Source organism: Panthera uncia, chromosome D1, assembly GCF_023721935.1.
Source record: "Panthera uncia isolate 11264 chromosome D1, Puncia_PCG_1.0, whole genome shotgun sequence".
Taxonomy (NCBI): Eukaryota; Metazoa; Chordata; class Mammalia; order Carnivora; family Felidae; genus Panthera; species Panthera uncia.
In genome coordinates, this window is record NC_064808.1 from 35,527,785 (window position 1) to 35,539,489 (window position 11,705).

Sequence of the window (11,705 nt, forward strand, 5' to 3'; positions counted from 1 at the left end):
AGCATAAAGGAAAAAGAAATATTAACTATGGCACTTTTGCTTCAAACATCTCCCCCTCCCCTCAAATGCAGTGTTTCCCTCACATGTGACAGTGAAATATTCCCTTTAAAGCCTCCCTTTATATTTAAAATTCTGTAACTTACTGATAAAACATTACCGGAAAGAATTTTTACATTCCAATAAAATGTCTCTGTGATACCGTGAATTTTGTTTTAATCACTTATTTGGCTTATTTCGGTCCGTTTATTTTGCAATGTTAGGAATCTTTGGGGAAAACACTTCTTGACATTAATGATATTAACAGACTAGCCCAATCTAAGAACTAAGATTAGGTCTGGAAGTTATTAAAAACAAGAAAGTTTCTTGAGAACTTTTCTACCATATTTGCTATTTTGTAAGAGAATATTAGTAAGGAAAATTAGATTCATCTATTGCTTTTTCAAGGAAAATTTGAAATGAATTGACGTATCTATATACATGTATTATACATGCATATTTTGCTTTCCATTTCCTTAGTTTTATTTTTTTATATAGTAATTCTCTCAGGACATTTCAGGTTATATGTCTGGAAACTTCAGCCATCCAGAAAAACAAGAAGGTTGGGAAATAATGAAAAAAATGTGCTGAAAGAATTCACATAAAAGTTTTTGGAGACTTGAAAATGGGAACAACAGACACTTAAAAAGTTATTGAACCAGAAAAAAAAAAAAAAAGCCCTTCCTGGCAGGTAGTTATATAGCAATATACTGATAACTGTGGGATAAAAATAAAGGCATCCAGACATTATTACAGAGCTCTCCTCCATGGAAATCAAACTCCTAATTCAAAGGTAAAGAGAGAAACTGATTCATCTTATTTTTTTCTTTCTGGTATGAACGTTAGGAAAAAAGAAAAAAAAACACCAACTGTGAAAGAAAAATGAAATCTTAAAAATAAGTGTAGTTCAATTATTTAGTTCCAGTGTCTTATCAGAAATTTCATGTCATTTACTTCTGTACAAATACACACATATAGATAGAGAAAGGTGTTAATCTGTGTATTGATATATAGTGATAAAACTATATATAATATACTTTATTAATGTCAACATGAATTTCATCATTGTCCTTTTTATATAGAATTAAAACAAAAAAACATGTGCCAAGCAGTGGAAAATACATAAAAATGATAAAAGTCAGAACAGCTTCTTCAAGTGTGATTAATTCAAGTATTTAAATAGTTTCTGAATATCAGCAATCCAAGAGGTATCAATTTAAATGCTCAGATTCTGGGAATTGAATCTGAGATTATTTAAGGAACTGGAGAGATTCTTGCTTAAATTCTTCCCTTTGCATAATTCAATCCATATTTTTAATAACTCAATCCTCATGCAGGCAAGATGTCTTCTCAAGTTAGCATACGATCCACGAATTATTTGTTCTACTATCTAACATGCTAATCCAGAGGACCCTAAAGAGGGTAAGGGATGACAGTAGTCTGGGATTAAACAAATTCATTAAAATGTCTACTTAGCCATGTTTTGCTACAAGCTTTTTTTTTTCTTTTTCCCAAATACTGCTATGAATCAAAATCAACACCAATCCAAGCATTCCATTCCAAAGGTAAAGAGACTTCACCAGGGGCGCCTGGGTGGCTCAGGTGGTGAAACAACCTACTTTGCTTGGGTTGTGACAGCTCTGAGCCTGGAGCCTGCTTCAGATTCTGTGTCTCCTTCTCTCCCTGCCCCTCCCCCACTTGCACTCTGTCTCTCTCTCTCTCTCTCTCTCTCTCTCTCTCTTTCAAAAATAAATAAACATTAAAAAAATTAAAAACAAAGAGATTTCACCAATCACTTAAAGAGAATATGCTAGGTAATTTTGATTCTCCTCTCCATTAGGATATTGATTCTCGTTCACAAAGAATTTTCCTATCAATTTACCACAACTTCTACCCACCCGTCCTTAATGTTTCCTCTGCTACTCCCTTAATGAAACTGTCATTTTATGCACTTCAACTATTGCAATATTTTCCTACTGGACCTCCATTTTAGCCATTTTCCCCAGCTGGCTGCAACCAATTCTCTACATTGCATTCTAGTAGATAGAATCATGTCATTCTTGTGCTCCAAAGTTGTCAGTAGCATTTGATTGCCAATTGAGCACAGACCCTGTTACTTAGTACAATCTTCCAAGGTCTTCATAAACACTTCTACAGTAGACAGGAGATTTTCAGAGTTGTGGATTTCATAGATTTATAAGCTATCTATATATCTAGATAGAAACATATATCTATACACACACATATATATTCTTTTTTTTACATTGGTTTGTTTATTTAGAGAGAGACAGTGAGTGTGCAAGTGGGGTAGGGGCAGAGAGAGAGAGAGAGGGAGAGAGAGAATCCCAAGCAGGCTCCACACTGTCAGTACAGAGCCCCATCCAGGGCTCGAACCCACGAACCGAGAGATCATGACCTGAGCTGAAGTCAGACACTTAACCGACTGAGCCACCCGGGCGCCCCACACACATAGGTATTTTAAAGCAGGCATCTAAGATAATACTTGCAGACTCTCATTTTTCCAAATAATGAAAACACAAAATTACCATTTAATATCACCATGGCTTTATAAAGGAATGCTTTTTTCCCTTTGCTTAAATTAATTATGTTTATGAAAACATTTCACATTGTGCTGTCGTCTATCTTTCATGTATCACTGTAATAATGATGACTTTGTAATAGATTGGCAGCAGTGTATGGCAGTGAAAGGTATTTGGGAATCATTGTACTAGACTACCCAGCATTCCCTAAACATATACTGATTGATCATATTATGACTCACAGACTTGTGTTAATTATAGGAATGGCTGAGAATTCAAATAACTGTGTCAAGGTCTTGGCAGGAAATAGGCTCAGTCAGCAGGGATTTTGAAAATAATTTAGCAGAGCAATATTTACAGAGGTATGGCCAGGGTTAAGGAAATCAATAGGTGTGTTAAGGTATCCAGGGTTAGCAACAGCAGGAAGTCCCCAGGACTGCAGGGAGTATTAGTTGCTATCAAAAGCTCAAGGGGGCCTGATTGAACTTTTAGAGAAAGAAACAAGAATCCTGAGGTCTTAGCTGAGAGCAGAGAAAGAAAAACCCTACGACTCTCTCCTCCTTCTGATTGCTTGCTAATGCCTCTGGCTGGTTAATTCAGCAGCATGCAAGAGGGTAAGAGAAGAGATTGACACAATCAAGGATGAGGCCAGTCCTCTGTGCAGAGCAGGGGAGAGAAGGGAGAAAATGGATGAAATAAAATGGGAGGTACAAAAAGAGAATAATTAACCACCTAACTTTCTGCCTCATCATATTTATAAAAACCTCAGGCAGGCTAATTTGAATTGTAATGCCCTTTATTTTTTCCCCTTTCCTTAGCTGTGTTAATGCCTATGTTAGAGCAGTATTTTCCACCCTTCTCACATGGTGGCACCTGGCAGTCAACAAAGAGGAGTTGGGAACCATGGTGAAAAAAAACTTTTTTTTTGCACTTTCCTGTTATGCTAGTATGAATAGAGATGAATCTACATATTAAATTTATAATAAACTTCTTAACGACATTTGAAACTCTGAGATTTTTTAGAGGGAAATTCTTGAGTCCATGATTTTTTATAGATACTAGTTTTATGTTTGGTAGGGTCCATCACAATTCTTGATCATCATTGAGAGTCACCATTGACTAGAAATATTGTTAATAAAACGGATACAACCATTTTTGTGCCAATTAAAATTTACAGGAAATGAGATTATATTTAAAATTTTTTAACATTTATTCATTTTTGAGAATGAGAGAGACAGAGCATGAGCAGGGGAGGGGCACAGAGAGAGGGAGACACAGAATCCAAAGCAGGCTCCAGGCTCCGAGCTGTCAGCACAGGGCCCGACGCAGGGGCAGGGCTCGAACTCACAGAGCGCGAGATCATGACCCGAGCTGAAGTTGGACGTCTAACCGACTGAGCCACCCAGGTGCCCCAAGAAATGAGATTATATTTAAAAGAAAAGCTCTTCTTTCCTTATAAAGGCAACATAATGTTAAACCTTATCAATAATGTTGCAAATGAATTTTGAATCCAAAAATTTCTAATACCAAGAATTTAAAAGTTTTCGTGAAAGCTCTGATTTTCAGAATATATGTGCATTGTTAGAGCAGCCTTTCTGCTACTAAAAGACCACTTAAAGCCACATATAGTTGCAAATGGAAAGGAGTGTCTCAAATTTGTAAAAACAGAGATTTGGGGTAAACATCTACACCTGTGCCTACATGGAGAGTCTCACCTTTTAATCCCTTCTTCCTCTATGCCCTGTCCTTCTTGGATATCTGGAACTCTTCCACTAACTTCCTGGGCCCCTTTCCCATGACGAGTTTCTCAGAAAGATAGATTGCATTGTTGCAAAAAACAACAAAAAAAAAATCCGAAAGTGTCTGCAAAGTTTTATGAGAAATCTGTCTTCAAAAGTTGTGCCAACTTGACAGATGGTAACTATACTTATTGTGGTGAGCGCTGCTTAATGTACGGAATTGTCAGATCTCTATGCTGCACATCTGAAACTAATATAACTTATATGTCAACTATATTTCAATAATAAAATTCTTTAAAAGGTGTACCAGCTTGTTATTCATTGTTGTTACTGAAGAATACAGACAGAACTATTCTTACCCCTGTTTTGAATGAGGTAATGGAGTCAGGATCCGGTGTTATCATTGCCCATAATATTTGCTCTCAGAGGGACTATAAAAAAGTCAAAACACTTTCCTTTCACGAAGGCATTCCTGGATGAAGGGAAAACCCAAACCCTCTGTGTCCACCTTGCCTGAAGATGGGGAGTCCAGGTCTGCTTGTTCATATAGAAAGATATTATTTCAACAACCAGGTAGCTGAAATTAATGTAGTGATATGGGACTATGACATTGTTCAGAGTAGAATAAAGGGATACCAGCATGTTTTGTTTCCGGTGGTCTCTCAGATGGATAGTGTCCTATAATTTCCGGCTGATTGTATATCTTAAAATAATCAGAAATTTAGACCTAACCTAGAGAATAAAATCAATTTGATTTCTCTAGTCTTTATAGTCCATTGAACAAGAGTGTATTAGAAAACTCGCAGGACCATGAGTAAATACTTCAGCAGCAAGCTGCATCTTTCTTCAATAAAATTTTCTTCACCATCACCCGTAACAATGTTGGTGGCTGCTCTTTTGTATTTGGGAGGAGTGGAATTTAGAGCAGATGTGAGAAAATGTATGCTTTGGAGGCTTATATAATAACAACAACAACAACAACAGCCAATGCTTATTGTTTACAAGTGCTGCACAGTGTTCTAAAGGGCTTGTACTAGTTGGGTGCATTTAGCTGAAAGTGACAAAAATGAAACTGAAACTGGCATACACACGCAAGAAAACCCACCATCAGCCAAACAAATAAGACACACACCCACCACAACTGGGAATATATCGGGCTATAATCCTAAACAGGGTTAGTTTGAGGGTTGTCTTAATTCAATGGATTCTTTGTGATTCTGAGATTCTTTTGGCTCTGGGGAAGGAGATGGCTGCGGCAGCTGCGGACTTCATATAAACGTATAACAATATCAAGAGGAAGACAGAAACTAGCTCTTAAGCATGACTGATACTCAGCTTGTGTACCCGCTTAGGGCTCCACGCTGACAGTTCAGCTCCTGCTTGGGATTCTGTCTCCCTCTCTCTCTGCCCCTCCCCCACTCGTGCTGTTTCTGTCTGTCTCTCTCTTTCAAAAACAAAAACAAAAAAACTTAAAAAAATAAATAAAAGACTGGGTTCCTAAATTAATTACTGAATTCAGAGCGGGGTGGATTAAAATGGTTCGCTCAAAATTCCCAGGTACTACCCCTTGGGCTGAGCTGAGTCAGTATCCCCAATTGCATTGTTATCTTTCAAAGTGGGTGGGAGTGATGACAGCATGGTTATTGAAAGACAGTCACAATATCAAGTATGGCATTTTACATTTATTATCTCATTTGCTCTTCACCAGGACCCTATGAGGTATGTATTTTGTAAAAGCCTTTTTTTTTTTTTGGAAAAGCCTTAACCTTTGCTTAACAGCCATGGTTTGAATAATTATCATATTTTAACAAAAATCTGAAATTTGGCCTTCCGTTCACTCTTTTTTTTTTTAATTTTTTAATGCTATTTATTTTTGAGAGACAGACATGAGTGGGGGAGGGGCAGAGAGCAAGGGAGACACAGGCTCCAGGCTCTGAGCTGTCAGCCTTCCATTCACTGTCTTAATTTACTGTCTCCCAGGAATTTAGGGATCATAACCAAGAAATGGGAGATTGCTCCTGGTACGTGTAGTCCACATGGTACATGGTCATGTCATTACATGTTTTACTGTGTTATTCCTCTCGTTTCAATTTTCCTTTATTCCCTGATTGCTCAGTTTAACGCCTAAATAAAGTACTGGTCCTTTATAAAGCTCCTGTAGAACTCTCCAGATTACAACTGGTCTCTCATAGAATCATTCTTACAGTTTTTAAAACATATAACAACCGATTTGCATTACAGTTAAGTATTTTTGTGCCCCTCCCCACCCCTGCTTCAAGATTGTTAGACACCTTTTTTTAAAGCTTATTTATTTATTTTTGAGAGAGAGGTGAGGGTCAAGGGACAGAGAGAGAGAGAAGTCTCAGAAGGCTCCAGTGCGGGGCTCAAACTCACAAACTGTGAGATCATGACCTGAGCCAAAATCAAGAGTCAGATGCTTAACTGAGTGAGCCACCCAGGTGCCCCAAGATTGTAGATTTCTTGAAGTGAAAGCCCTGTCATAATTATCTTTCAATCTCTAACACTTTACATAGAGTAGAAGCTTAATAAATGCTCATTGAATGTTATTGAATTAAATGGAACACTGAGGAGAAGCTCTAAACCCTAGGCTTTTATTTTTTTTCTTCTAAGGGGGAAAACTTCACAGACATTGTTTAAGGAAAATAGGCTGGGGTACCTGAATGAGTTCCAGCACTGCACTGCACCCTGCCCCCCTCTCCCAGCCATTGGGCTTTGTGCTGACAGCTCAGAGCCTGGAGCCTGCTTTGGATTCTGTGTCTCCCTCTCTCTCTGCCCCTCCTCTGTTCACACTCTGTCTTCCTCTCTCTCAAAAATAAGTAAACATATATAAAAAAAAAGGAAAATGGGCTAATGTGAAATATGCATACATTTATGCATTATAATGCGCAAGTAAGGATTTAAAATAAAATAGCTTTTTAAAAAATGTTTATTTATTTTTTTTGAGGGAGAGAAAGAGACAGAGAGAGAGCACATGCACAGGCAGGGAAGGGCAGAGAGAGAAGAGAGAGAATCCCAAGCAGGCTTCACGCTGTCAGTGCAGAGCAGACACGGGGTTCACATTCATGAACTTATGAGATCATGACCTGAGCCAAAATCAAGTGTTGGAAGCTTAACCAACTGAGCCAACAAGATGCCCCTAAAGTAGCATTTTATAGAGGTAAGTGGAAAGATACGAAGCTGGAAAAGTTATGAACCATTCTTGCCATAAGGTCTCACCCCATCCTGAATAGAAGATGTCTCACCTTCTTGAATGGATTGACTTTCTCATCTCAGGTATCTGCAACTTAACTGTTCCCTTGGTCATGAAAACTTTTCTCAACACTCATCTTTGAACTTCCCAGGGAAAAGCCAGTTTCTTTAAAAAAATTTTTTAATGTTTATTTATCCTTGAGAGAGAGAGAGACAGCGCACGAGCAGGGGAGGGGCAGAGAGAGAGAGGGAGACACAGAATTGGAAGCAGGCTCCAGGCTCCAGCTCCAAGCTGTCAGCACAGAGCCCAATGCGGGGCTCCAGCTCACCAACTGTGAGATCATGACCTGAGCTAAAGTGGACACCTAACCTAACCTAACGGACTGAGCCATCCAGGCGCCCGGAAAAGCCAGTTTCTTAAAGAGGCCTCCTTATCACCTAAGTCTTGCTGACCTATGTCCGTTGTATCTTCCTTACCACATTTGAGGCTATTTGTTTAATGTCACTCTCAAAAGTGAGGAGATGAACTCCTCCACCAGGCCAAGGGTCACATTTATTTTCTTTAGCACTAAATCCTTAGTATCTTACAGGATATGATGCAATAAGTACTCTTCATAAAAGCATAAATAAATGAGTGAATTAGTGAAGTCTGTACATTTTCTAAAGGCAGCCTGCACACTGGGCTCAAAGTTTCTTGTAGCCAATACAAAGAATTTCAGGATACGGTATCCTTAGCATAAAATCAAGTAATACTTCAAGACCAAAAGAATGTGGGCTAAAAAATACCAAAAAAATAAAACTGAATTAACAGCATAAGCACCACTGCTTTATTTATTCATTAAAAAAAAAAAAGTGTGGGAATGTTCATTTTAATAAAACATGACTCTTCCCCTTCTTAAATTTGTTTCTCTTCCCCTTTTTGTTAAAACAAAAGAAAAGGAAACATCAGTTCTGCTTACTTAAATTAAAAGTGTTGGCTAGTGTCTTTAGGACTGTGAAGAAATTCAGCTTAAATGAATTATGTCACCAACATCAGTAAGTTAGAAACTGTCGTATTTACACAATGCAACCTCTAAGAAGTTGGCAAGTATTTTTTGAATGCATGAGTGAATAATCCAGATGACATTCCAGAATTGAATCCTTCTTCCTCTCCCCTCTCTTCCCACAATCTTAGTCAAATATATTTCTGTCATAGTGTCTTAACTGTCATTTTGCTCAGTTATTTGTGTGAAATGAAAGTCAACTAAGCTATTTTGCCATGGGAATAACGAAAACAAAAAAAGTGCAATTTTCTAATAAAAATTTAAATTCTTTAAAAAAAATTTAAAAGTACAAGTACTGAAGTTTTTTGTTTGCTTCAGTTAATCTGGGCTTCAGCTCTAATAGCAAAATAACAATGTGAAGGCCCAGAATTTAAGAACGTGCCTGGCATTAATTAATTGGTGGTCAGTACATTTTTTACTAAGCTGAATTGAACTAAAGATTTCATTTAATATTTAACAGCATGTCTGGCATTACCCAATAAACCTTAGCAAAGACCATCTCAGGCCAAGCTCAAGAAATTTCTACTTGGGCTTATTTCCAAAGTGAAAGAAGCATGGAGACTCTCGCGACTAACGGTATCTCGCACGTGACGCAGGGAACTCTGTTTTGAACACCCCACATTTGCGCCCCCTCCCTCCTTAACTTTAGTGGCAAAAGTAAAACCGCGGGGCCTTTTCTCCAGTTTAAATTTCCCAGGGTCAAAGTACCCGGATGAACGTCCTTGTCATATCGACAGGGACTTTATCCAATAGCATTGTAGAGAGGCGTATCCTTACACAGACGCTCCAATCGGCACGCAGAGAGTCGGCGTCTCCAAGGTGAACGCGGAAGTAAGCACGCCCCCATGGAATCGCTCCTGCAGCACTTTGAGCGCTTCTCCGAGGTGCTGGCGGTCTCCCGCACGACCCACGTCAGGACCTGGGACCCCACGACAGTGCGCAGGGCCTTGCAGTGGGCTCGCTACCTGCGCCACGTCCATAGGCGCTTTGGACGCCATGTCCGCATTCGCATGGCTCTGGAACGGCGGTTGCAAAACCAGTGGAGACTGGAGGGCGGCTCTGGGTCCTCTCCAGTCCCCGGGTTGACGAACTTCCAGGCCTTGGAGCGCTGTGACCTCCTGCTGTCTCTGCGCCTGCTAGAGAACCGGGCCCTGGGGGATGCCGCCTATCACTACCTGCTGCAGGAGCTCTTTCCGGGCCCTGGCGTCCCGGACGCCGACCCGGAGACGCTCCAAGGCAGCCTGGCCCGCCTCGCCCGCCGCCGATCCGCTGTCCACTTGCTGCGCCTCAGCGGCTACGGAGAGAACTCGGTGCTTGAGGAGGACTCAGTGCTGAAGACCCAGGCGGAGCTGCTGCTGGCGCGTCTGCGAGAGGTGCCGAAGGCCGAAGCCGAGGGCCCTAGCCGGTTTCTCAGCATCCTGTGGGAGCGCTTGCCTCAGAACAACTTTCTGAAGGTGATAGCGGCCGCGCTGTTGCTCCCCCCGTCGTCTCCCCGGCCCCAAGAAGAGGAGCTGGAACCGGGAACCCCCAAAACACTCGCAGACGGGGATCAGGAGCTGGTCCGTTGGCTTTTGACGAAGTCGGATGTCATGGCCGCCTTTTGCCGTAACCTCCCAGCCGGGCTTTTAACTTCGGTGGCAGGCCGCCACCCAGAGCTCTCCCGGGTCTATCTGGGTCTGCTCGCAGACTGGGCCCGACATCTGCACTACGACCTTCAGAAAGGCATTTGGATTGGAACTGAGTCCCAACATGTGCCCTGGGAGGAGTTGTATGGCAAATTTCAAAGCCTCTGTCAGGCCCCCCCACCTCTGAAAGATGACGTTCTAGCTGCCCTGGAGTCCTGTAAGGCGAAGGATGGAGATTTTCAAGTCCGTGGTCTCAGCATCTGGACAGACCTGTTGTTAGCTCTTGGGTGTGGGTCATGATATTGCACTTAGGAAAAAAGAAGTTTTAGGTCTCAGACCGGGCCCCAGTTCACTTTGGGCCATGTTTTGTTATTACTTGAATGTATGGTTTACCAAATTAAAATTCCAGTGCTTGCACCAGATCTGTACTTTCATGTGTCCAAAATAGTATTTTAGGTGCTAATTTGTAATAGACGGAATTATAATTTACAGTTACAATTGTGCAAAGTAACTGCCTCGTGTTGTCATGGATTTTGTGGATACAGGAGTGACATTGCAAGTACCTTAAAGCCATGAGGTTAACAATAGTTTGCATATTAGAAGGCTCACTTCTGGGGCGCCTGGGGCCCCAGTCTGTTAAGCCTCCGACTTGAGCTCAGGTCATGACCTTGCTGTCTGAGTTCGAGCCCCTCCTCGTGCTCTGTGCTAACAGCTCAGAGCCTGGAGCCCACTTCCCCTTCTGTGTCTCTCTCTGCTCTCGTGCTCTCTCTCTCAAAAATAAATAAGCATTAAAAAAAATTTTTATTAAAGGCTCATTTCTACGAATGCTGAAAAGATAATGTAGTTTTCAAAGTGACAAAACACTTTTTTTTTCTATCAGTATAACTTACTTTTTTAGGTTCCCCTGCCCCCCAAGTAGTGAAAAGCTTTCTTTAATCTTTAAACAACAACATGTGTTGGTAGGTGTGTGTGTATATGTATATGTATGTATATATATATATATATATATATATATATATATATATATTCATTTTAAAAGCTAACTGGGCTATTTGGATTTTAAACCCTGGACTTTGGCCTTTTTAACTTAATATTCTAACCAATTAATCAGCCTCAACCTGTATTGAAATTGTGTTGTTCAGCAAGTTTGTTTCTCATTTCTGCAAATCACTACTTCCTGAAATTCAAAGACCAAACAGTACTTTAAAGCGCTGACTTCAGGATGAGGAAGAACTTTGCTTAAAGTATAGTAAATACGTATATATGCCCATGGGTTTAATAGAGCATTTGCTGGTAAAAGAAACAAAACATGAATTAGAAGACCCAGATTTTAGAGCAGCTTCTGTCATCAACTAGGTTAATAAATCACAACTTTGGTGTTACAGTTGCCTCATGTTAAATGAAGTGCTTAAAATAGTTAAACTTCCTCATTTTTCCCTTGGTGGCGGTCCTTTGGGGACAGTTTAGAATATTTGTCTAGTGTTTGTAGGAACCTAATTTCGTGAGTTTACC

General features: G+C 40.3%; 1 protein-coding gene across 1 annotated transcript; it reads left to right on the plus strand.

The window, feature by feature from the left end:
- The first annotated feature begins 9,329 nt into the window (after positions 1-9,329).
- Positions 9,330-10,615, plus strand: FANCF (FA complementation group F). The gene has a single exon (XM_049649211.1). The coding sequence runs from the start codon at positions 9,414-9,416 to the stop codon at positions 10,491-10,493; it is 1,080 nt and encodes a 359-aa protein (XP_049505168.1). The 5' UTR covers positions 9,330-9,413; the 3' UTR covers positions 10,494-10,615.
- Positions 10,616-11,705: the final 1,090 nt, after the last annotated feature.

Excerpts from the sequence above, each read along its gene's own strand:
- FANCF (XM_049649211.1), top strand. The coding sequence starts at position 9,414 with ATGGAATCGCTCCTGCAGCACTTTGAGCGCTTCTCCGAGGTGCTGGCG.